The sequence below is a fragment of the Filicampus tigris genome, chromosome 3 (assembly GCF_054856515.1).
Source record: "Filicampus tigris isolate MCC_2025a chromosome 3, RoL_Ftig_1.0, whole genome shotgun sequence".
NCBI lineage: Eukaryota > Metazoa > Chordata > Actinopteri > Syngnathiformes > Syngnathidae > Filicampus > Filicampus tigris.
The window spans coordinates 20,668,560-20,694,468 of NC_141219.1; the positions used below are offsets into that span (position 1 = coordinate 20,668,560).

Here is a 25,909-nt window from a genome sequence, read left to right on the forward strand (position 1 = left end):
GCATCAGAAAAGTAGATGAGAGGGAGAAGAAAGAAGGAAAGTGAAGGAGTCTTCAGGAGGGAGCACAAGCAGAAAAAAAAAGAAAGACAAAAAGGACAACTCAGCAAATGATCCTTATAGCATTCCTCCCAGTGCTGCAGTGACCCTAGGGCTGGGTGGAGAAGGAAAGCTCAGCGGGGAGAAAATAAATTGTGGTTTCCATCCTTTTTTTTTTTTTTGCGGGGAGAGAAGAAATCAGAAGAGGAGAGGGAGGGGGAGAAGGGAGCGCGACAGAAGCGGAATCAGAGAGCTTCTGCAACCTCCTTGTGTCCCGCAGGACAACATGGATTCTGACTCCGGAGAGCAGAGTGATGGGGACCTCTCGCCAGGTACACAACTCTAGATTTAATATTGAAAGTAACTCTGATGAGTATACAAGATTTAATATAAGAAGTAACTCTAATGGGTACTCCAATAAGTATTTCTAAATGTAATATTAGGAGTAACTGTAATTGTTAATTAGAAGTAACTAATGGGTACGCTTTACTTAATATTAGAAATAACTTTAATGGATACTCTAGATTTAATATTAAAAAGTGTGTCTAAAGGATACTCAATATAATATTGGAAATAACTCTCGAGTTGGGTGGAGTTTTCTTTTTTTTCTTTTTTCTTTTTTTTTCTATTTTTGGAGATGAGTGCAGTTAGAACAGGCCGTTTGCGCCGTTGTGGGAGTGAATACAGCCAACTTACTTCCTGGCCAATGAAAATGGCTCCACTCACTCCCTTTAAATTCAGGAGGCGTGTACACCGTCTTTGACATTGCAGAAGCAGAAATAGACTCGCTGGAGTCCATGCAAAACTCAAAGCTCGCAAAGTTCGTTTATAAGGGACTGTACGGGTGGATGATGTTGGATAAGTTGGATAAGGCGATAACAGATCACTGCTGTGAAGTGGACCGCCTATTTGACATCCCAACGATTACTGGTGCCGACATTGCTGACAAATATCAGCATCTGCCTTTTTTTTTTTAATCTAGCAGCCGTTAAGAGAGCAATTTAAAATTGTTTTAACATTTTTCAAATCAGAAAAATTGTTCACTAAACAGATGCTTGAAGACAATTCAACAAAGTTAAGAGTTGGAGTTTGTGTTTTTTTAAAATTTTGTCGCCAATATTTTTATTTTTTTATTTATTTTCTTTATTTTTTTTATTTTCTTATTTTTATTTTTTTATTGAAAAGGAATATTGGGTTCAAATATCAGTTATTGGCCTCTTTGACTACTACTAAGCAATATTGGTATTGTTCCTTAAAAAAATAATCTCTACATGTACATTCTACTTTATACATCATAATTCAATAATAAAAAATGCTTATTTATTTTGATTTGTTTTATTACTGTCCATTGGGTGACATTTTCCAGGACATTTCCAAGCACCTGAACTGTTTTCATCAGCTCTGTAATTTCTCAGAAAAAGACTGTTTGCTGCTGGTATGTGTATATGTCTAAGCTGCTGCAAGTTAATGATGCTGACGACAGACACGGAGCCCGGCCGCGTAGTCTACTGGTGAAAGGCGGCTCAGTCGCCACCAGTTACTGGCGAGCTCCAACATGTGTTTGGTCATCAACACATTCGAGTGGAGCGAGGGAGGGTGCAGCATCCCCGAACGCTTCTCTCTGACACATCTCACATTTAATACTTGATCCGTGTTGATGTAGTCAACATTTGAACATTTATTCCATGTCTTTGAAAGCCAGCTAAAGATCCATGTATTAGTACACTCTTTGTCCTCACTAGTAAGACAATTCAGCGCACTCGTAGAATGACGAGGGTGCATGAGTCCGACCTTTTACGCCAAGTACTGCTTACAAAAATCATTTGCTCTCCAAGTAGCAACTTGACGATCAATATTAAAATACAGTCGCGTACCAAGCAGTAGTACACAATAAGTAAATATCATAGAGTACATTTTTCTCCTATTCACCATCATGCTCTAGGCTGAATATTTTACTCTCAAATTTTACTACTGGGGCCAATTTTAGTCTTTTTTTTTTTAGTAAAATGTACTCTATATTTTGTGTTAATCAAAACCAATTCAGAGGCTTTAGCCAGAGTAACGTTAGTCTGAATTTGAACATTAAAACTGCACTTAAATATAGCAAAATGAAAACTGTACTTGAGAGATAAAAAAAAATACCAAAAAGAAATGCTTGAAAACAAACATTTCTTTAAGATCACATGTGAATGTATTGTACATAAAAAGTAAATACAACTGAACTGTCCTTATCAAATGTACTGTGCTGCCACAGTAACATTATGCACAGTTTGAACATTAATTCAGTGATTCTTTTGAGTACCACTACCACTAAACTCCACGAGTTGACAACTGCGACTAGTGATATTCTAATATTCTACTACTAGCATATCACTCATAATACTAGTGTGCATTCAACTAGTGCTCAATGTTGCCTCACAAGAACATGTTGTCCTACTAGTGTGCAGTGAGCAGTGCATCACTAGTAGTGAGACAGTCAGACAGTAATCTCGGGCCATAGTTGTTTTAGATGTGTGCTGAATTATTTTACTAGTATGGACAAAGAGCATAATAGTACATGAACCTTAAGCCGAATATTAAGGATATCGAATAAATGCTCAAATGGCCTCCTCTAGTCAGCAAGCAAAGATTTGTTGTGGTTTCACAAGTCAATCATCATGTCTCCAGGAGCCCTAGAATTGCTGTCCGGAAAAGTTATTTACTATGTTACCCCAAAATCTGTGGTCTTTTTTTTTTTTTTTTCTTGAGCTTTGATGAGCTTTGTATGTTAATGATGCTCTGTTGAACTCCACCATCTGTTTGTCCATCTGGCACATTGTCTGTCTGTCTTTTGATCCCCTGGCGAAGGTAGCTGAACACTGATATGTGAGCCAGGTGGCAGGATAAACGTGGCATGGCAACGTCCGGGTTTGAAACCCGACTTTCATATGCAGCCACGGTCTGAGACCATCTATTTAACTTTCTGTTTTGTCCGAGACTATAAAAGTCTTTATGAAAGCAGATATATTGAAGTCTAGGAGTCTTTCCTGTCTGGACTGTGTTGTGAGAGTGAAGGAAAATGAAATTTCTTCAACCAATAGAGTCTGACTCATACTTAAATGCATCCTGCTTTGTGGCTGCACCGCACTTTTTATCATTCGATCTACTGTCAAGGGAAAGAAAAAGTAGCATGACTGCCTCGTAAAGGTCAACATTTTTGCATTATGATTCGTAATGAAGTCAAGATGAACTACTACGAACATGCTTTTCAGTTCAAAAACGAGTTTTTGTCAGATGAGAATGATGAGTGTGCTAAATATAGCACGTATTATGTATGCTGGAACAAAGTGTCAAAAGAGTAAATATTGATGTGTTTTGTTTCAGGTGACCTTTCTGGCTTGAGCAGTTTGTGATTGTTGTTAGTAAGCATATTTTATGATGCAACTTGCCTCCACATTCTTCTCAGTGACCTCTGACGTGCATCGGGGAAGATGTTTGATCCGAGCAGGTCATGCAGCCTGTTGCAAACGAATATCATCCCCGCTCAAATGTTCCAATGCCTTAGCAGAATGCCACTTACTGTAACTAGCAAGCACAGTCTCTTTTGGGTTGCCGCACGTTCAGTTTTGGAAGCAGTTTAAAATGTTTGCCATGCAAGAGTAAAAACAGGTCGATGACTGTTTTGAGGAAGGCATACTATGAAAGCCTCTACGTTCTCAAGCGGCCCCGTTTCAGGCCACTGTAGACAAACCAAGAAGGGCAGACATGACAGGCAGTGATTGCCATGGGCGCCCGGTGTGAAGTTTAAATTGTCAAAGCATTTGCCACTGTGGTCACGGTGCAGATGCAAAACCAAGTTGTTTGTAAAATTTGGTGCACACAACTAAACCTGAAAGCAACTTCAGGGTCGTTGGATGCTCTGTGCAGTGTGGATATGAATAATGCAACTCTTTTGTGAGTTTTGATAAAAAGGATGGAAAGTGAATTTGTTATTCACAGAAACTAATGTTATCAAACATTGATTGAGCAGCAGTATTTCATGTGCCCCCCATGGTGTGCCAGACAGATTTTTTTTCAATCCCAGCCTGACACCAGCAATCATCAAGAAAGCAGTCTTATTGTTGACTCATTCTTTTAGGAACAAACTATCATTTGATTTGCCCGGTGTCACCTAATGTAATTCTGTTCATTTATACAGTGTTTTCTACAGTAGGCCTAATGCACTTTTGTATTCTATTTTAATGATTGTTAGCTTGTCCGGGAGCTGCTTGTGCAAATCTAAAATGGCCGTATTGTTATTTCACTGACTCAATGAGTTCTTTTTCTACCCACCTGTTACACTTTCACAATATTCCTTCTTGGTGGCGAAGATGATTCTTTTAGCAACTTTGCCATTATGCTGGTGGACAGTGAGTCAGCTCACAGCCTTTTTTTTGGCAACATCGTCTCAATGATTCACTCACCCAGAAATGAATCTGCCATCTGCTGATGTTATTTCCACGCATTTTTGTCGACTTCAACATCGCATGGGAGCTCAGAATTGTTCAGAAACTGTTTGGTAGTGTAGTGTAGTGTATGCCAGCCATGACATCTCTTGGAGCATGAGGGCTGCTTCTTTTAGGTTGTATTATAAACAAGGAAACTAGAGCTGTTGTTTGATGACACAACGCAAATGTAATCCTCAGGCAGGATATTCTTGGATGTATTACCAATTGGCTAAATTCACAAATAACATAAAAATACACTGACTATTGCATCACACTGACCATAATGTTGTCGTAGCATGTTTTACATATGCGGGACTATGGTATGTCTGTAGTAGGACAATTCAGTGCACTAGTAGAATATTGTTAATCCGCCCGTTTTTAACCATCTCTGGGGGCGGCCATTTTGTCACTTCTGTCGACGGAAATTGACATCACAACTGCTGAGGGCTCAGGTTGATGACCAATGATGGCTGACCTGTTTTCTGAAGCTGAGCCGCGATTGGTCGTTACCTGAGCCCTGAGAAGTTGTGAGGTCATTTTCAGTCGACAGTATTGACAAAATGGCCGCCCCCAGAGATGGCTAAAAAGGGGTGGATTAACTCGTATTCCACAAACACAATATTAAACAGAATGCCGTGTTTCAACTAGTGGGCCTGCTGGGAACATATTCTTGAAAATAATGTGTTTGGGTTGATTTCCACTTGAAGGTCCATGCACTAGTATACTATTTGTCCTCACTATTAAGACAATTCAGCAGTCTAGTAAATCAACTAGTGTTGTAAGTTATTAGTGCAGCACAGTAGTTTATTAATAAGGTTTAATTGCATACTAGGCAGTGGGAATAACATGACTAGTCAGACAGTTGTTTTACTAGTGCGCCTTAATCATTTTAGTAACGTGCTCACTTGTCTTATTGGTAGGGCATACTAGAACATGTACCTGAAGCTGGATCTCAAGTTTAAGGAATAAATGCTCAAAAGGCTTTCCATAAGCACAGTGTGTTGGTCTTGCATGCATCCCCCATTGTTTAATCTGATCCGCAGATGGAGAGTGCTCACTGCACCCCTGCACACGACACACACCCACACCCCAGACTCCACGAGATGCTTCTGGAAAATTCTAACATAAACTGTAAAAAAAAAAGGGCAAAGCTGAAAGTGGAAAAGGCAACTCAGGAGGTTTCCTTCCCCCCCCCCCCGTCTTTGCAAAGAGCAAACCTTAAGACTTCCAGATGTTATATACATCATGTGACATCTATGGGACATTCAGAGAGGAATTTGTTTTCTAGAACATGGACTTAAACAAATCGGAAGTTTGATTGGTGACACAAAGCAAACAGTGACTGACTATTGGCTTATTAGTGCAATGTCCACTTCTGGTTTTAGACTGAGTGACTCAACGCAGATCATGATTGTGGTGAATCGCAAATATTAGAAATGAGGTGGCGTGAAAGGCAACACCACCTCCCCAAAGCCCCCCCTCACACCTAACTCTGGCACAACAGAACCGATTGTGCTCATTATTATGAAGTGTGAGTAGGAAAATATGGAGACATTACTTTGGAATTACCTCGTATAATGTTATTATTCCCAGTGTTCGGCAACAACAATAGCAATTTAGATGAATCACTTTCCAGCTATAAGTTCATGAAAGGAGTTTGTTTATAACGTTGTTGTTTAAACAAACAAAAGAAACAGTTTGATCTCATGTTACCTTACATTTGTTAACTCAAGATCATTTTTACGACCCAGAGACACAGGAGAGACCTGTTTTGTGCTACCCTTACATTGACGCTAACATGCTACTTCAAGAAGATAAAGTTCTCTTTTTTTTTCAATTGCCACTCCAAAAAAGACTTCACGCTGTTCATCCCACTACAAGTTAAAGTTTACTGTAAAACAATACAATAGAGAGAATGACATATTGTCTGTTTAAAACAAACCACACAAGTGCCTTCCAATATTCGCTAATTTAATGCCAACACATAACACAAATCACCGTAGACGTACTAACGAACAGCATTGATAGTTGCTATTCCTTTAAGAAATGGATATTTGAACACAAAGGGTGGCGCAACACATGAGACAGACAACAAAACAATGCTCAGAGGCATATATTCTTTATCATCAGTAAAAAAAAAAATCACTATAATAATTTTGTGCATTCTACGGAGTCAGGTGTGCGCCTCCATGTCTGTATCATACTGACCCCTGGTGGCCCACCAGAGGCAGCACAATGTGAGGCTGGAACAGATTAATGGCATTTCCATTCATTTCAATCAGTACGATGATTTGAGATGATGAAATGTTTTGAGTTCGAGCAAGTGTTGTAATGGAACAAACTGATATAAAATTCAAGGCTACACTTTATTAGTTTAAAGTGAGCCCTGCCATGAATAGCGAATATCTGCAAGCAACCAATGCCCACCCAAAAAGGTTTTTAATTGTTTGTAAATGTTACAAAATGGCAAAGCACTTTTTCTTTAAGACAAGGCTATGGCCTGACTAAATGAAGATCCTCTCGTCACTTTAACATAGTTGCCTGAAACCAAAATGCCACAAGATGGCGCTACAGCAATATTTTTATAGTAGACATAGTAGACTCAGAGGTCACCAACTCCGGTCCTCGAGGGTACCTGTCCTGCAGGTTTTCCATCTCTCCCTGCGGTAACACACCAGTTAAAATGATCAGGATCATTATCAGGCTTCTCAAGAGCTTGCTGATGAGCTGATCATTTTAACAGGTGTGTTACAGCAGGGAGAGATGGAAAAAATGCAGGACAGGTGCCCTCGAGGACCGGGGCTGGTGACCCCTGTAGTAGACAATGTCCAATACACCCATGTGGTCTATTGGATCTTAAGTAATTTATTAAGACATAATAATCAAAAATGAGTCTGAAGAGAATAGCAAGAGACCTATGCTTTGCCAAATAGTGAGCCAACGTTTACCACTAGTCCACAGGTGTCAAAATCAAGACCCGGGGGACCCGACCCACCACACCATTGCATGTGGCCCGAAAATGCAACTCACGTGCGTCGACTTCATGTTTCTTGCTAAAATACTAAAATTGCAAATTGTCTTCACTTTTAATAAAGTTGAGATATTGCCAGCATTTTTTGTTACCAATCCCCCTTTTAAAACACATTTTAAATGAGTTGAACAAATAATTCTTGACTTGCTTCTGATTTGAAAACTATTTATCCATAATTTTGTTGTGAATATGCGATAATATAAAAAATAAACCATCATAAATTTGAGTTGGTTTACAGTCTTAATGGCCCTGCGAGAGAAACCATAACGGCAATGTGTCCCGAGACAATAATTAGTTTGCTCTACTGCCTATCCTTGCCCCTTTCTAAATTATACATAGAAGTTGCTCATTACACTTTAGAGAAGGCTCCCTTGGCTGCTTATGGAGTTTAGCAACATAGTACACTGAAGAGAATACATAAGGAAAATACATATGAATTTGGTGAGCAAGGAAAAAATTGAGGCAACTTGCCAAATAGTTATCCCACACATTTTGTTGAACTGTTTATTACATCATTAATAACCCATTATAAACAATTTCAATCCGTTCTCTATTGTGAAGTGTTCCTTTCTAAATTACAGATCATTTCCCATCTTGCTATCCAATAAAGCCTGTGGGAAGCACAAGGCAAACCAGAAATATATGTGTGGTTTTTAATGGCAATAAGGAAAGGGAGGCTCAAATGTGACAGTTTTTCTTGTCATCTTGGATTAGAGTGAAAACATGTGGGGGTTTGGATTTATGCTGTCAGTGGAGAGGGTTAAGTTTCCAGGAGAAACGTATTCCCTCCGAGGCTGAGACAACCCTTCAAAATGTGTGTTTGCGAGAGGACGTGAACCACAGTTATTTCCTTGTCATTAGTTAGCGGTGGTGCTTTGGCCAGCAATGAGGAGAGAAGCACTTGGGCTTTACACTCAATGCTATCAGGCCCTCATGGCCAAAGTGAAACACATACCCAATTTTATTACACCAAACAACCTTTTAATTGAGGTGGCACGAAAAGTTAACGCCCAGGCTCCTCTGGTCTTTGCTCCCAATTGTTTTCCACATCCACTTTCAAATCTCTCCAGCTCATTTTTCTGTCGGTAAGATGATGTTTTAGAATTACCATAATACCTATGCTAATTTCCATTTGCCCATCTATGGCCTTGTGCATTATGGATTAGCGTGAAGCTAGCGGACTTTCACTTGCAGAAATGACACACAGTAAAATTCGGAGAGTAAATTTGACTCTAATTGAGGTAAATTATACTCTGAAAAAGATGACATGTGTTCCTAGTCTAAACAGAGTAAATTTTACACTTAGAAGAGAGTAAAACATTCACAGTAATTTTTATTCAAATCAACTTTTATTTGATGAGAACATTAGTTACTCACTATAAATTATTCACCCAGACACTGATGAGAGTAGGGGGAGGTCCCTCATGTACCCTCATGTGTGAAGAAATTGTTATCCATTCTGAATATTTACTCCTGTTCTATAGGCTGTGGGAGGCAATTCTACTCCAAATGTTTAAATACAACTCAATTAGAGGAAAAAAAATGTCACTGTAAAAAAATACTCTTCCATTTTTACTGTATATGGTTTGGTTGAACATTTCATGTTTATGTGTCAATTTTACCATAATCTTTAACTGGGAGTTGGCAAATTAACATAAAATAACATAATTAAATTCTGCTCTCAGTCATAAAAGCAACACTGTGTCAAATGTCAGTTATTGTTGATTATGACGGCACCATGTGGACAAAAGCGGTAGTGTTTTGACAAAAGTCAACCACATTCCCCATGGGCGCCTGCAATACACCTGATTCGTGTTGTGAAATCCTGAGCTCTCGTTGGCCTGCAAGTTGGAGTGAATTACATTTCAATTTCCAGTGGCTGTGTGAAAGATGAATAGCGATGAGGTAATGAATCCAATTTTGTTCAAACAATACTTTTGTTTGTTTTGGGGCTTCTGCCATGACACCAGTAATAGCGCATAGACGTTCAAATCGACTTCCATCCTTATAGCGAAAGGAAGAAGTGAGTAGAATGCCGTAAAGAAATTTAGGACATTTGTATTTTTTTGTGTGCCAGGGTTGCTCCGATCCTCCTCAAAGTTGATTAGTGCCAGTAAATGATACAGACCCCCCCCCACCCCCCCCCCAAACCAGGGCATGACAAAAGTCTCATTCAACTACTTGTAAGTCAATGTTTCATCAAAAGAGTTGTGAACATTTTTTATTAAGGTCGAATTCTTGCCCAGTGCTGCTTTAACATTCCTTATTGTGGTTGATCTTTCTTTTACCATTAAAGTTGGAAAAATACACCACAAAATGCTAGCGGGAAATAAAACCCACATCTAGAATTGATCCTTTGATGCTTGCTGAGGCCTAGCAAGATATGTTGACAGCTTGGTCATTGATGTGTGCAACCGTGGAAGCAGTTTTCCCACAACAATCAGGTTCAGTCCCGAATTGTACAACTCCAGTGATATTAAAAGGTGCCACTGTTCCTATTTTCTTTTTGATATTTGACATCATTTCTTCCAATGTAGCACTTGCCCACATACCATTTGAAGAGTTCCCATGATGTCGAGAGGTACTTGTTCTGCTGAACATGCACCACCGCTATCTCAATCGGTCCATATTCGCTCAAGTTATTTTTATTCCTCATGGCTGTTGAATAGAAAAATACATGTGGTACAGCTTCAGTGGACACTGATTCGGCATGTGAGGAGAGCAGATGTGCCCAACGTTGGTTACTAATTGTAATGTAGAAGCCACAAAGTGACAGCACGACATCGGATTTAGCCCAGGATCGGATTTCATTGCTCATGGAACTGAAAGCCATTTTGAATTCAAGCTGAGAAAAGATAGATGTTCCATTATAATATATAAATAATCCAAAGTGCATTAATATGATTTTAAATATTTTAAATCAAACGGTGCATCGACGCATGTGGACAGACAACATAAAAACATGCGCAGGCATGTATCCTTTATCCTGTGCAAAAACCAACAACATTGCAATATTAAGAAATAAACTGGTGTTAGAGTTTAATAAAGTGAAATACAACACACACAATAGTATTCATTTCGGAGTGTGCCTTTAAGAGGCGTGGCCTAGTGAGTACAATCCCAAGGTCTGATTCCAGCTGCAGTGACCATTTGCCACGTTGCTTGTCCAATGTCTTCTCCATATTCCTTGCAAGTGTTGAGGCACTCTGAAGTCAAGGTACCACCGTGGCTGTATTTTAATTTTTTTGTCGATTTAGTTGGTGTTCATGACTGCAAAGGTAAATTAATTGTACATTGGGTTTAATAAAGCCAGAAGAAGAATGAAAATCACAAGATCACCAAATGAAGTTTTTTTTTTTTTTTTTTAGTCTTCTTGTTCCTAAAGCGGCCCTTTGCAGCCTTTGCATCTATCAATCCTGGTTCTCTTAGGAGCTTCCCACAGGCCCACTTGACTGGAAATTGAGTCCAAATGGGTTAACTAGTAAAGAGGCCAACGGGAGGCCAGAGTTATGGGGAAGGTTGGCATTGCCTGGATGTGTGTGCTTGTGAGTAGAGTGTGTTGAGTGGGAGCCTTTGCACCGCCATGTGGGTCTCCTTTAAAGCAATGCTACGCCATGCTGAGACTTGGCGAGGGCCACTGACAGAAGCTACTCAACCAGGGCCGGAAAACATTTACTTCCTTGACGCTCGGCTCGGTGAAATGGAGTTAGAGAGGAAGAGATTGGCAAAATAAAAGTGTCAGAGGCGATGATGCTGGAGGGGAAAAGATATTCCTAGTGGGAAAGATGATGTGACGCAAAGGGACTTTGACAGGAGCTACAAAGCTAGTCATTTTTCTTCTACCACCCTCACCACCTCCTCCAGATTGATATGTCTTTGTCACTCATTCTCAAATGATGCGACATAGTTGCAGGTTTTTATTTTTCCCACCTGCGCAAAGGCCACCCGCACACGCATGCACACGCGCACACGCGCACACACACCCACAGACAAACACACATTCAGATGTTTTCTTCCCTCCTTGAGTGAATGGTATGAAATGAAATGTACATGTTTTATTTATAAGACTTTTCCGCACAAAATTCTCTCCTCTGCTTTCTCTCCAAAAACCTTCGATTCCTTTAGGGGTCTTTAAGAAAGAATTACTGGCAAGGCAAGATTTAGAAAAAAAACCCCACCAATATTAGATATGATATTGCCATGGAGACAAAACAACGACAACAACAACAACAACAACAACAAAAAGCTTTTGGGTGGTAGTTGATATTTTCAACTAGGTTTTCAAGTAGGGTTCTAAACTATGGTTGGGGTTTCAAATAAGTGTTCCAAAAAAGGTTTATGGTTTGAAAGTAGAGTTTCAAACTAGGGTTAGATTTTAAAAGTAGGGTTTGAAACTAGGGTTCGGGTTTCAAAGTAGGATTTGAAACTAGGGTTAACGTTTCAAGGTAGGGTTTTAAAATACGGTTACGGTTTCAAAGAAGGGTTTTAAACTGGGGTTAAGGTTTCAATGTAGTGTTTTAAACTAGGGTTAGTGTTTGAAAGTAGGGTTTTAATCTAGGGTTAAGGTTTCAAAGGAGGCGTTTCATATAGGATTAACTTTTCAAAGTAGGGTTTGAAATTAGCGTTAGGATTTGAAAGTAGAGTTTCATGATATGGTTAGGGTTTAAAAGTAGGGTTTCGAACTAGGATTAGGGCTACAAGGAACCTACAAGCAAGTGCTGCTTTAACGCACCAAAAGCATCAACACATACAATCAGCACACAATAAAATCTTTAAGCACTAGAAAGTTGAACTAAGTCTGCTATCTTAATGCTACCATACGATGCTAATTGTTGGTCTAAATTAGCATAGATTTTCCTGCATTCATACATCTTCCAACTCCAGCAACTTTAACACACACGGAAGAACAACACATGCAAAAAGAGCATAGCGTACAGCTAAAGATAATTTTCTATTCTATTTAAACACCATAATGTTCAACCAAATCATAATGTAAATGTAGTCCGACAAAATGAATGTAAAAAAAAAAACGCTTGCATAAAATTTGTCGCTTTTGCTGTATTTGTTAACATTCCAAACAAGCCACTTTTGCTGTTTATATGCAAGAGGCTTCCTGTGTATCAGTTCCGTGTATTGCTATGTGTCAGTGATGCGGATTTGGCAGAGCGGGGTGGTAGAGAAAAGCTCCCACAGTGGAGGGAAGGAAGCAGAAAAAGCCTGCAGCCAGTTCCCATGCCCGACCAACCAGCTGAGTGGGCCTGGCTCTGTGCGAACTAAACAATAGCAATCCGCAGCTGGCTGAAGCATTAGTGTTAACGCAGATAGAGGTCAAAGGGCAACGATCCCACAAGGTCCGCTATCTGATCAGACAGGATGTCTGTAGCACTTGTGATCCCCTGAGGACTGGATTGGATGTGTAGTCCTTCATAGGGCAGAGTGGCTCTGATGGGAGCCGAGGTAGAGGTCGCCGATGTCACTTTCTTCCACGTTCTTCGTGACAGGCAATCAAGCCAACGGCATATTAATCAGTCGCATCTCCTGCCACTTCCTGTTTTGGCCTCAACTCTGCAGGGACATAGCCATTAGAAGGGAGACACGCAGATGAGGGACAAAGCCTCAAATAAGCCTCAAGGCACTTTGTGCTCGTGTCCCTTTCTGACTCAAAAAAGCTTTTACTGCAAGTGGTTTTCTATGAGCTCAAAGGCCACACGCACCAGACCCTGTATTACAATCACGGAACTACATTCCAAAAGACACAAAACGAAGATTACTGTAATATGGCTTCAACAAAAACATCTACTAAAATAGGTTCAAAATATACCAGTGCGTGTTTTCAAGGAAAATAGTGTTAACGGTGGGAATTGTACATGCAAAAACAGCCCAGGGAACTGTCTGTGTTCCCACCACATTTGCACTGGTTCCCATAGAAACATGCACTTTTTGCTTTTTGAAGGGTCATCTGGGAACAGTGAAAAAGGAAAAGCAGCGTAACATACTAAAAACATAACAGAAGTCATAAAGGGGTCAGAAGGTGCCTTCACACAAAAAGCGCTTTTCTCTGAAACATTGATTCAAGATTAATCATACGTTTATTTAAATCAGACAAGCTATTACTGGTAATACATTATGAAATGATCATTTTATAATTTGATTAGACAACTATGAGGATAGTTTTGGCCTAGGTCAAAACTGACTCATAACACACAATGTGTGCATGGAATATGTATTTATTTATGTATTCACCTTTATTTATGAACAGTCTGTAAGTGTTAAAACATCACCTGTGCAAAACTTCGAAGATTTGTGTTTTAGTTTAAGCCCTGCATTGTGTTGTCACTAGTTCTCATGAGGAAAAAAAATCAAAATCAAAGCAAATCAAAGGTAGATCAGTCCCCGGGATCGGATTGTAGCCCAGAAAATAGACACTGTACACAATAACATAAGATAATCTTTTATTAATGTACGCGCATTAATTACACAACACTTTTGCATACTGTAGGTCCCTTACACTGATAAACCTATCATCATAACACAGAGATTAAAACAAATCATACAAATTACAAAGTACCGGTACACATTATGACTTTGCTGTTGCTGAGCTACGTCCATTCAAATAGAAGTCCGAATGTGTTAAAGACCAACATTCATTTGACAAGCTCATTTTTTCTGTCAAGTTAGCAAAATAGTTCAGCGATCCTTTAGAGGGATGTACACATCTCCTTGTGTAGCTGAGACTCCATTAAAAAACTTGCATGTTCCAGTTTCTGCCACAGTAACTAATCCACTTCCACTACACGGAAAATGACTTTCAACTCATGCTGATGAAAAGCTTTAGTGGAATTAAAAGAGAATTATTCATTAACCCTGCTGCTCTGATTACCCCTCTACATCTTGAATAGTTGTTAATAGTGAGGTGAATGACCTCCTTTAGACCAGAACGTCTTGGAAAATATTTAACATGACGTGAGCTTGAACAAGAAATCTTACTTACCCCCCCTGTGAGGAGACCATATCCTTCTCAATTACCTACTTTTTTCTTCTTCTTAATATTTACAGATAGAGTACACGTGACGCGCACGGCTGGCATGTTTGAGTCATTATGTGACAGTGGCAGTTAAAAATAGGCAAGTGGAATCTTGACAGGACAGACTGAGAGGAGGAGAGACTTAGAAGGAGAAAAAGATTCTGCATTTAAAAAGAAATAATACAAATAAATAAATCCTCCTCCAATTCCACCAGTCAATCTGTGGTGCACAGCCGTCTGTCCGCTCAAGCTTGTGAACCAAGAAGGTCATTAAAACGTTCTTTTCCAGTTGCAGCCCAGAAATATGAAAAGTAGTTATGCAAAGATAAGGCCAGAGAAAAAAAAGGGAAATGCAAACTGTCAGGCATGTTCTGTTGAAGTGAATTTCCTCTGACATTTTGTTAGAATTGATGCAAGGTTGGTGTGGTCCCCGCGGATGACACACTTATCAACCGGGAGTATATCCAGTCATTACTGACCACAGAACGAGCAGACATATACTGCCAGATTCACAGGAATGGATCTGTCTGCAATCACCCACTGGCCAAACATTAGGTCAAATCAATCGCATGAGATCCAATGTAAGAGCTGAGTCAACTATTTGACCTTTACAAAGATAACTCAACCACATCCACCGCCGACCGGTACCAGTCCGCTGTTACAGAGGCACAGCGAGACACTAAAAGAAATATTTTATGGATCATCAGAGTCTGAAAAAAGGCTCATTTTGAAAGCCACACACTAAAAATGCTGGGTAATTTTCATAACTCATCCAATTTGAGCACGTTGGGTTACTTTTACCCAAGTTGGGTTCATTACACTGCTCAACAGCAAATTTCATTCAGAATTGCTTTACGTGTTCCTAAACATTTTTTAATTCATAATTCAGGGGTATCAAATCGGGTCCTCGAGGGCCGCTATCCTGCATGTTTTACGTGTTTCCCTCCTGCAATACACCTGATTCAAATGATCAGTATTGTTATCAGGCTTTTTGCAGAGCTTACTGATGAGCTGTTGGAAACATCCCAAACATGCAAGATAGTGGCCCTCGAGGCCCGGATCTCGACACCCCTGCCTTAATTCATAAATATGACTAATTATAATGGTACTATAATACATATTATTATTATCATTATTATAATATTATTATTATTATGAAAACCTGTTGTGCTGGAGAAAAACTAGGGCAGATTTGGAATCAATCAGGGCAAAAAATTCATCTAGAAAACTTGTTGATTAAAAAAAATGTAGTAAAAAATTGTTGACTCGTTTTTTTTAAATCAACAGATTGGGTTGAAGATGATTTTGGGTGGGCTGAAGAGCTGAAGCTGGTCGCCATTTTGTGGCATGCAACGAAGCCGAAATATTTTCAATGTAACTGTAGCTGCCGTCAAAGGCAACTCTCTTTTTTTTCCCTACATTTATCTCACAGTTTTAATGTTGTTTAAACGGACAATAAATAAAGACATTATTTCCTGTTAAAGTATAAATAAGTTATACTTTTCTGGTAATCTATTTTGGGTTAAAACCATCGTGAAAAGAGGGAACTTGTTCTTTGTTCCGCGTGTATACACTGTTGTTGAGGGACACAGGTAGCTAATGCATATGATAGCCGTAGCAGGCGCTGTACCAACAAGACAAGGCAGGAGTTTGGCCTAGAAGACAAGTCGTGATTCTGTCGAGAAGATTTGTGTGGACTTTATTCCTTTTGAGAAAATGTGGCCAATGAGGTAAATATTGTGCTATTTGATTTCTTTCTGGGGTCGTGTGAACAACATTAAATGTCTGTTAAAACAAACGAACAAAGTTGAGCCTTGCTTTCAACTCAAAAGGAGTAACAGTAACATTTGTAGAAAATGTTGGTGGCGACGGATTGAGGTTCGCAGGCAAGACCTTTTAATTTAGGCCATGTGCTGATTGCGAGCCACTGCTGGTCCCAAGCCTGGACAAAAATGGCTGTGTTGCATCAGGAAAGACATCCTGAGTAAAAACTGCACCAAAGATCTCATGCAAGTGACTTGCTGTGGCGACCCCTGACAGGGGAAAGTTGTTGTGCATCTTAGAAAATGATGGTAATCAAGTTAGCATTATTTTTAACCACAGCTATACTGATAACCTGGTAACCCTTTTTTGATAGCTTTAACTCATCCATATGGGTAGTTTTACCCCTTGTTGGATCAAAATATCGAACCAACGTGCTAGGTCAAATCCTCAACCCAATGTTCTGGGTATAAATAACCCAGTATTAGCTCAGTCCCTTTTGGACCCAGCGCTGGGTTAACCGTTTCAGTCAGTTTGAATTACTTTTAACCAAACAGTTTTAAGAGCACAGGTGCACCTGTACACGTCAAACCGCTCATCTCGGTTCCATGACGTGATACAACGTGGTGCCTTAATTCAAACCACTTGAACTACATATTTGGCTTGCTCCCAAAGCACCAAGAAGCAATCACATTGATTACCATTCATGGAAAATTGCCATCACTGTGACATTTCAAAAGGTTCAATGAAGCCCTAATGGGCCATTCACGTCTGAGGAATTTTGACTGCAATGGAAGAAGGTAGAATAGATAGATAGAAATAGAAAATACGAGTACCGGTATATTTTCAAGATACTACCATCATCAACTATTGCCAACAACACTCCTACCCTTTCACATCTCAGCTCTTTGACTGTTTGTACTCATAATATTTAGAGGGAGACAAAAAAGGTTCTTATGCCGAGGTAAATAGAATGCGTGCTTTTGTGTATGCAGAGTACATATCCGTGCGGTCATGGTTAGTGCGTGTTTTTGTGCCCTGCAGCAAAACAACACATGCACCTGCGGCGTGTCACCTGGTGTCATCCAATGCTTAACATCTGCATGTTGTCACGAGCAACGCATGCGTGTTTGTGTGTTTGTGCATGAGTGTGAGATATCTGATCCAGACAGGATTTTGGGGAGCTGTGGAGAAGCACAGCAAAAACATTCTGCCGTGTTTAGGGTCTGCTATCTTAATGCTAACATCCATCCATCCATTATCCATAGTCAATGCAAAATGCCATAGAAGGGCAAAAAAAACTAGCATCAAGCCCAGGGTCTCAACAGATATTTGAACACAAACGGTGCAGTGACACATGGAGACAGACAGTATAACAATTCCCCTCAGGCAGATCATCCTTATCATCATCCTCCAAAAAACAACGAATAAACTGCAGCTTATTGAGTTATTATTCAGTTGTGAAACTCTTTGTCGTCTATGTCTTTGTTATAATTGCCCCCTGGTGCAGCACACCAGAAGGGGCACAATGTGTGACTTGAATGGATTGATTAATTCATTACTTCCATTCAAATAATTGAAACGAATTAAACTCGGAAATCAAACACTATATTTGTGTTTTTTTCTGTGGAACCTGTCCTTGCTGAAAAATGCACTCATTCACAATTGTGTGCTCTTTACATCGTGCTCCACAAAATGGCATCATATTCATAATTGGTTTCAAGGAAGTATGTGAAAGTGATACTGCTTTACTACGAGCACAACTTGTTAGTGAAAGTTACAGAGAAGTGCGCTTCTGTTGCAATTATTGGAAATACAATCATCTGTGAGTAATATATTTTGAACTGTGTTTAAGGATCATAGTCTGTGGTATCTTTACGGATAGAACAATTAAAATGTTCAATTCCCCCCAAAAAATGTCTGGGGTTTACTGTACATCTAAAAGCAGAATGTTGTCATTGCTTGCCTGCGGTCAGAGACGATGTCACATTCCTTTTAGTCACATCTCACACAATCTCTGCATCACGCCATAAAATCAAACAAATATGATGGTGTATAGCAGCAGGATAGGAGACGTTCGCTAATATGCTGAGTAAGTGTGAGGATGTGATCATATACAGCATGTCTTGGTAAAATGTTAACCGGAGATTAAGTGTTGGGTTTTACATTTAGTTTCCTCCCCATGTATTTCCTATAACTATTCCTTGCCAGACTAAAAGTGAATAACTAAATCCAGATGTACTTTGTAGAGGGCGCCATATAATTTTTCGCATGGCAACTTTGGCGGCTTTCCATGTTCCACTCTGTATGTGTATTTTGAAGTAATGCAGCAGAAAGTGTTGACTCAGCACTCCAAAAACATCAAGCGGAACAAAGAGGGACTGTACAGTCAACAGCCAATACCGGTGGAGTATTGGGCACCTTCCTAATCCTGACGCCAAAAATCAACTTCCAAAACACTCTTATGTAACGTCTTTGATGGACACGCGGCTTCTACGGTTGGATGGCCCTCTGTGGAGAGCTCTTCTTCCACAAGCACATATGAAACACTTCACTTCATTTTGCACTGGATGGGCCTAATTCACCAGGAGAAGAAAGTATGCATTTCATGGGGGGGGGGGGGTCGGAAAAGTTCCAGGAGGGTGTCACAAAAGATATACAGTACGGTCGTGCTAATTTGTTCCGCGATGTGCATAAGTGTGGGTGGGTGGTTGATCGTCCCTCTGCAGTCTGAAGCCGACACGTTTGTATTTTATGAGAACTGGGATGCCCGCTCTGGCAGGTGGCCACGAAAACCACTTCGACACAGCTGCCCCGGTCAAAGAGGATTTTGGTGTCTGTTGTGACATCCTGAACCAGACTCTGACTCACACGCGTCCTTCAGCAACCAACACTCTGACTCACACCTCCAAGTGTTCTCCATCATCATCGTTCATCATGTTTTCAATCCAACCGTGCTTTGAAAAAGAAGTCTATCTTGGGATCAAGGTGTTGCAGCTTCAGAAAACACGTCAGCTGTGACTGGTCATTACCTGAGCCCTGAGCAGTTGTGATGTCATTTTCAGTCGACAGAAGTGACAAAATGGCCGCCCCCTGAGATGGCTAAAAACGGGTGGATTAATTTTTAATCCACAAACACAATATTTATCAGAATGCCTTGTTTCAACTAGTGGGCTTGCATAGAACATCCATCTATCAATTATCCAATCCGCTTATCCTCACAAGGGGCGCTCACGGGCCTGCTGGAGCCTATCCCAGCTGTCTACGGCCAGCAGGCAGGGTACACCCTGAATTGGTTGTCAGCCAATCGCAGGGCACACAAGAATGAACAAACATTCGCGCTCACAATCATACCTCGGGACAATTTAGCATTCAATCAACCTACCATGCATATTTTTGGAACGTGGGAGGAAACTGGAGTACCCGGAGAAAAGCCGGCACCCAGGAACGGAGAACATGCAAAAGAGTGTGAGTATTTTTTCCACCTCTGGTGTTTGTACGTGTAATTTCAGCTCTGCCGACAGAATTCACTCATCAGTGATTCATTTTTGAAGTTGGTAGTGCACACATTCTTTGTGGTTTGCAAGGCTGTTGCTTCCAACAGTGTGCTTTCACAAATCATTCCAGTTTGCTTTAGGAATATGAGAGGCTTACAGCAACAAAGAGATGCTTCAGAGCAACAGGAAATGTCAACGATAAAGAGCTTGTTGATGTGAAGCACAGATCTGCCTAATGAAAACCATGCTGTTATATCCAGGTTTTGCTAGAGGAACATAATGTGTACAATGACATCCGTGTGGTGACATCTTAATGTATTTCAACTTTACACAGTTGGGATGAAACAACTAACTGCTGTTAAACTAATACTTAACAGTCTTTGTTCGAGGGCAACAACAGCAAGTCATGGGCAGTGGCATGCGCAAGGTGGAGCACACGGGAGTGGGAGCCGGGCATCCAATTTAGGGTGGTATACAAATAAAGGTTGATTACCATTGCATCCGATTATTGAAGCGAGCGCACTAGTCTCCCATCTCATCTGCCCCTCCCCAAACAACTCAACAAATTTGGCAATATATGAAGACAGCTGAGATAGGCTCCAGCATGCCGCAACCCTAGTGAGGATATGTGGTTCATAGGTTGAATGGATTTTTTGGGGGGGAAAAATGCAGATTCCACATTCAGTCAAAAGGTCAATGTCTACTAAAATTTGCTGTTTATTCTTATGGTTTTCTTATTTGCAATGGAATGGTTTGGTCGTCAAGAGCAGTGTTTCTCAACTTTATTAAGCCAAAGCACATATTTCACATCGGAAAAAAATCTCATGGCACAAACGATTCACAAAAAGTGGCTATAGGGGTCATTATGTACCCTTTGTCTAGTGGAAAATCATTTTATTGTTGTACCTGTTACTATATGTGGTTGGCATAGCTATATAAACAAAATATTTTTTTAAATTAGAATATATATATATATATATGTATATATATATATATATATATATATATATATATATATATATATATATATTTGTGTCAAACCAACCTCCCGCCTGCTGTTGAGCCTCGTCTTCCCATAATGCCATACAAAAGAGGGCACATGCCCTCTTTTGTATTTTGAAATGATTTCAGACAGGCATTTGCTTTTTGTTGCTAAATGTCATGCTAGGCTAATTATGTTTGCGTGAAATGTCATTTTGCTTTAAACTAACTCACGAAATGCCACTGACCGGCTTTCATCCATTGTGGTGCAGCTTTGAGCCTCTTGTGGATATGCACCCACACACAAACACTTGTTCAGATGATCCAGTGGTTCTCAAACTTTTTATACTAAGTGCCACCTAATTAAATACTTAGCTCTCCAAGTACCACCATAATGACCAACATTAAAATGGTGTTCCAGTTCCAAATTCCACGACACATTTAGGGAAAATAAGTGTTTTGGATGAATGAACATCCATCCATCCGTTATCCAAACCGCTTATCCTCACCATGGTCACAGGCGGGAGCCTATCCCAGCTTTCGACAGGGTACACCTTGAACTGGTTGCCAGCCAATCAATCGCAGGGCACACACAGACAAACAAACATTCACACTCACAATCATGCCTACAGACAATTCAGAGTGTTCAATTAACCTACCACGCATGTTTTTGCAACGTGGGAGGAAACCAAAGTGCCCAGAGAAAACCCCCGCAGGCACGGGGAGAACATGAAGGAAGGCCGGGGACGGATTCAAACCTACACCCACTGTACTGTGAGGAGGACGTGTTAACAAGTCGGCAGACATGAATGAACATTTGAATTTGTATTTTCACTTACTGCTTTCTATAAAATGCCTATTTTTCTGTGGTTGTTGGCCCCCATAAGTCTGAGTCGGTCACCCTTTACTGCGGCATTCTTCAAGGGTCAATCTTAGGGCCCATCCTTTTTTCGCGCTACATGCTTATTCATAGTGATATCATCAGCAAATTTGTATGTAGATAACATCCCGATTTGTTTTCATTTTAATCCTGATAGGACCAATAAAATAATTCACTGCATGATTGCTTGACTACAATTGATCTTACAATTACAATTAAGTCTCACAACGTGCTTCAGTTGAATGTGGCGATAACTAAAGTGTTAAGTGTTTCCACTGACAGCTTGACTCCAAATGTTGGACCCCAAATTAGGATCTCTTTGGTAGATATGGTTAAAATGTCCAGTTAGGTCCCTAACATGTAATTGAAAACTAAATGTGAAAGAGTCCTGCAGTCCCTTGCCCAAAAAGCTCTGAGCTGCCTCTTCAGTAGACATGAACATTTTTTTTAATGGCAAGTTGTTTACAGCAAGCCTAGATTGTTTTTAGTTTTTTTTTTTTTTTTTTAATGTATTTATTTTCGTTTCTGTATTTTATATATGTCTATATAATGTCTGAGTGAAGCACATTGTGTGTCCCCTTAGTGAAAAGGGTACAGGATACAGGGTACAAAAAAAAATGTATTTGCTATCTTGCTTGACCAAGTTTTTCTATCGTGATCACGTGATCAACATATTGCTACCATCCAACCACGTCCCCAACTGCTGTGAGTCCCAATACTTTTGGTCACAGACTGTGTGACTACTGCCCCGCCATAAAGTATAATAAACCTTTCATTAGCCAGTTCCTCACATCCACATGTCAACCATCACTGTTCTTGACAACATTTGCTAAGTATAGTTACAGCCACGCGTACACAGCTGTGAAGCATGTGGACAGAGTGTTGCAGAGGCTTTGTTATCACTCTGCAGCTGTTTAATGTTATCCACAGTAGATAGTAATCATTCCTTCCTCAGTCAGGCCCATCGAATTGCTGCCAACTCCAAGAAGGCCGCCGCCCTGTTATAAAATGCACTTGCACCGCACTACTGTACAGTACACTGTACAATGTTCAGCTCCACACACTCCGCGTTGACTTATTTCTGCGTTCGTGTAAAGATCTGCTTAAGATAGCAGAAGCTGCCAGTTGGGTTTGTGTTTAAGTAGATTTTTGACAAAACTGTACATTATGGAAGTATTCTCTACTTACTACATTTGAAAACACACTGTAGCCTATATGTCCTTTTTACTCCTTACATTTTAAAAATAAGCGTATTACTTTATTCAATAGCCACAGGTGACCGCACAATGTAAAAAAGACATAACGGTGTTCAAACAATTTACCTTTTACTTTTTTACTTACACTGCCCTCCATAATCCTTAGCACCTCGGTTAAAATGTGTTCTTTAGTTGTTGTTGTTTTTGAATAACATAGGACCACAATTAATAACAGAGAAAAGCCAACCTTTAAGTCAAGTGCATTTATTCTGTGGGAGAAAAAAAATCCCACATTAAGGTATAATTATTCTTACATGAATTCATGTGTGCCACGATTATTAGCATACCCGATGTTAATACTTCGACTATTTGTCCTTGCACAATCTCTCTAAATCATCCAGCGACCAGGATATTCTCTGCACTCTCCTCTTCACCTCACTCCACAGGTTTTCACTGGGGTTGAGGTCTGGGGACTGAGATGGCTATGAGAGGAGCTTGTTTCTGTGTCTGGTGAATCTTTTCTGCAATTTTCAATATGAGAGGTTGCTTCTGCAGTCAAAATTGAATTCATTTTAAGGCTTTTAACACATCTTAGCCAGTGGTGCCAATAACTGAGGGCACTGTAAATACATTTTTTACTTTAAATAAGTGTCATTTAAATTTGACCATCACAGAGAAGAGTGTTGTTAACAGGCTTGCCATATTTGGATGATGAAAAGAATCGGCAAGTATAAAATGTGGCTTCATCAAAGTGAAGCTATTCTCTCGGCTCTCTAATGCTGTGGGTGATTCTGATGAATGTTCTGAAACCACATCTCCCACAACTGTCAATCAAATACCACAACTAGGGCCGGGGAAAATGGATGCTACTTTGTCTAGATGCTACTTCTTATGCCTGCCCACACATACTAAATACATGAAAATATAAACTGATACAAGGAGGGTGCAAAGTCGGCATACAGTTATACTTGTAGAAAACAGAAAGCACATACAATACTTACTGTGTTTATTATACAAAATAACAAAAATATATTCATCACATGTCACTAATTTAACCGATGTGATACTGTGCTGTACTGTACTATGGTACTGTATAGCTACTTTTGCACCTCCCTGTATATCCCTCAGGGTTGTCATGAGGAATTTTTTTAACAATTTAAAATAAATTGTGTGTTGTAATGTGTCTATCAGTATCATATATAATTCAGTGTGCCGCATGCCAATAATGGCTCCCAAGCCAGACTTTGGACACCGATGATCTACGGTCTCTAAGTACACGAGTTGAATTAGTACTTCTACTTTTACCAGAGTTATTTTTGATTCATTTTAAGTGTTATGTACTTCTGCTTGAGTACAGAGTTGGAGTATTTTTACCACCCCCGTGCGCTGTTTGCATCAACAGTTAAGCTGTAAAACCTAGCAACTCTTATTCTAAATGAGCCTTCTCATTTCTTGCTTTTTTTCCCTCTGCTTCCTCAAGGACACGAGAGCTTCAACTCACGCTCCTTGGCTCTGCAGGCCCAGAAAAAGATCCTGAGCAAAATGGCGACCATGGTGGTGGCCAACATGCTGACGGACGACACCAGCAGCGAGATCCTGGACGAGCTCTACAAGACCAGTCGCGAGTTCACCAAGAGCAAGAAGGAGGCCCACAAGATCATCAAGGACGTCATCAAGATCGCCCTCAAGATTGGCATCCTGTACCGCAACCACCAGTTCAGCCCCGACGAGCTGGACACGGTGGAGCGCTTCAAGAAGAAGATGAACCAGGCGGCCATGACGGCGGTGTCCTTCTACGAGGTGGAGTACACCTTTGACCGGAATATTCTGTCCGAGCTACTGCTGGAGTGCCGGGACCTGCTTCACACGCTGGTCGAGCAGCACCTGACGGCTCGCTCGCACGCTCGCATCGACCACGTTTTCAACCATTTTGCCCACGGCGAGTTCCTGGCTGAGCTGTACGGGGACGGAGACGAGTACAGACTGTCTCTGAGGAAGATCTGCAACGGCATCAACAAACTGCTGGACGAGGGGACGCTTTAACCTTTCACCTGCCTTACACCGCCTCGCCGCTCCCGGCCGCTTCCTCTTCACCCTTCCCGAATTGCCTGCGTCACTTCCTTCTTTCTCTCTGTCAACTTCCTGTTTCCTGCATCCGTTTCTATGGCGCTAGTTGGAACATCCTGCGGCTGTGGCTCACTGAGGGTTGTTTCGTTCAGACCGTGTGTTTCCACGCGCACCCTTGGACAATGTGTGTCATGTATGCGTTCGTGGGAAACTGTTTGAGCATTTATTCCATTTCATTGATGGACTGGTGAGCAAAAAAAAGGTCCATGTACTAGTATGCTCTTTGTCGTCACTCATTGTGCACTAGCAGAATGACTGTGTCTTACTAGTAGAAGTTTTAGTGCCACTTTTGGCCCACTAGTAAGACCTTAAACTGGATGTCATGGATTTGCAGAAAGCCGTTTGAACATTACAGTAGACCGCAAAATCTGCATAGAAAATTCCACCAGTTGGCATCCAACACATCACTATTAGTACTAGCAGGATCCAAATGTAAGCTAGTGCTGAGGTTGGCAACCGTGGTCATTAGTTGTCTGACTAGTATGCTAAAGACGTGGAACTAACACGAGTGGATAGCAGTAGTGGAAAATCATTACTAGCAAGATAGTCGTTTTGCTAGTCTTTCCACAAGTCATTCCACTAGTGTGATGAATTATGTTACTAGTACATGGACCTAAAGTGGGATCGTAAAGCTATCGAATGAATGTTCCGCGGCTTTAAGGCTTCCATTTGCGTTTCTTTGTGTGTGCAAAAAATGCACTAATGGCCAAAAATCATGCATTATGGTATATTTGCATTTCGAAGATTATTGGTAATTGTGTGCGCGTGTGTGCGTGTGTGTGTGTGTCTTTGTGTGTGAGTGTGGTTGTATGGGCTTTGCATGAATCATCTGTACATAAAACCAATGACAAGTCAAACGTCTCCAGAGTGTATCTCTTTGTCTTTTATTAAAGATTTCTTGTCAACGTCA

At 40.5% G+C, this 25,909-nt stretch overlaps 1 protein-coding gene across 1 annotated transcript; it reads left to right on the forward strand.

Moving 5' to 3' along the window:
* Positions 1–25,909, forward strand: tnfaip8l3 (tumor necrosis factor, alpha-induced protein 8-like 3). The gene is made up of 2 exons (XM_086025606.1): positions 1–368; positions 24,353–25,909. The coding sequence occupies exons 1-2, from the start codon at positions 323–325 to the stop codon at positions 24,913–24,915; spliced, it is 609 nt and encodes a 202-aa protein (XP_085881732.1). The 5' UTR covers positions 1–322; the 3' UTR covers positions 24,916–25,909.

Excerpts from the sequence above, each read along its gene's own strand:
- tnfaip8l3 (XM_086025606.1), top strand. The coding sequence starts at position 323 with ATGGATTCTGACTCCGGAGAGCAGAGTGATGGGGACCTCTCGCCAG. Across the intron at positions 369-24,352 it reads TGATGGGGACCTCTCGCCAG|GACACGAGAGCTTCAACTCA; the intron begins GTACACAACTCT and ends TGCTTCCTCAAG.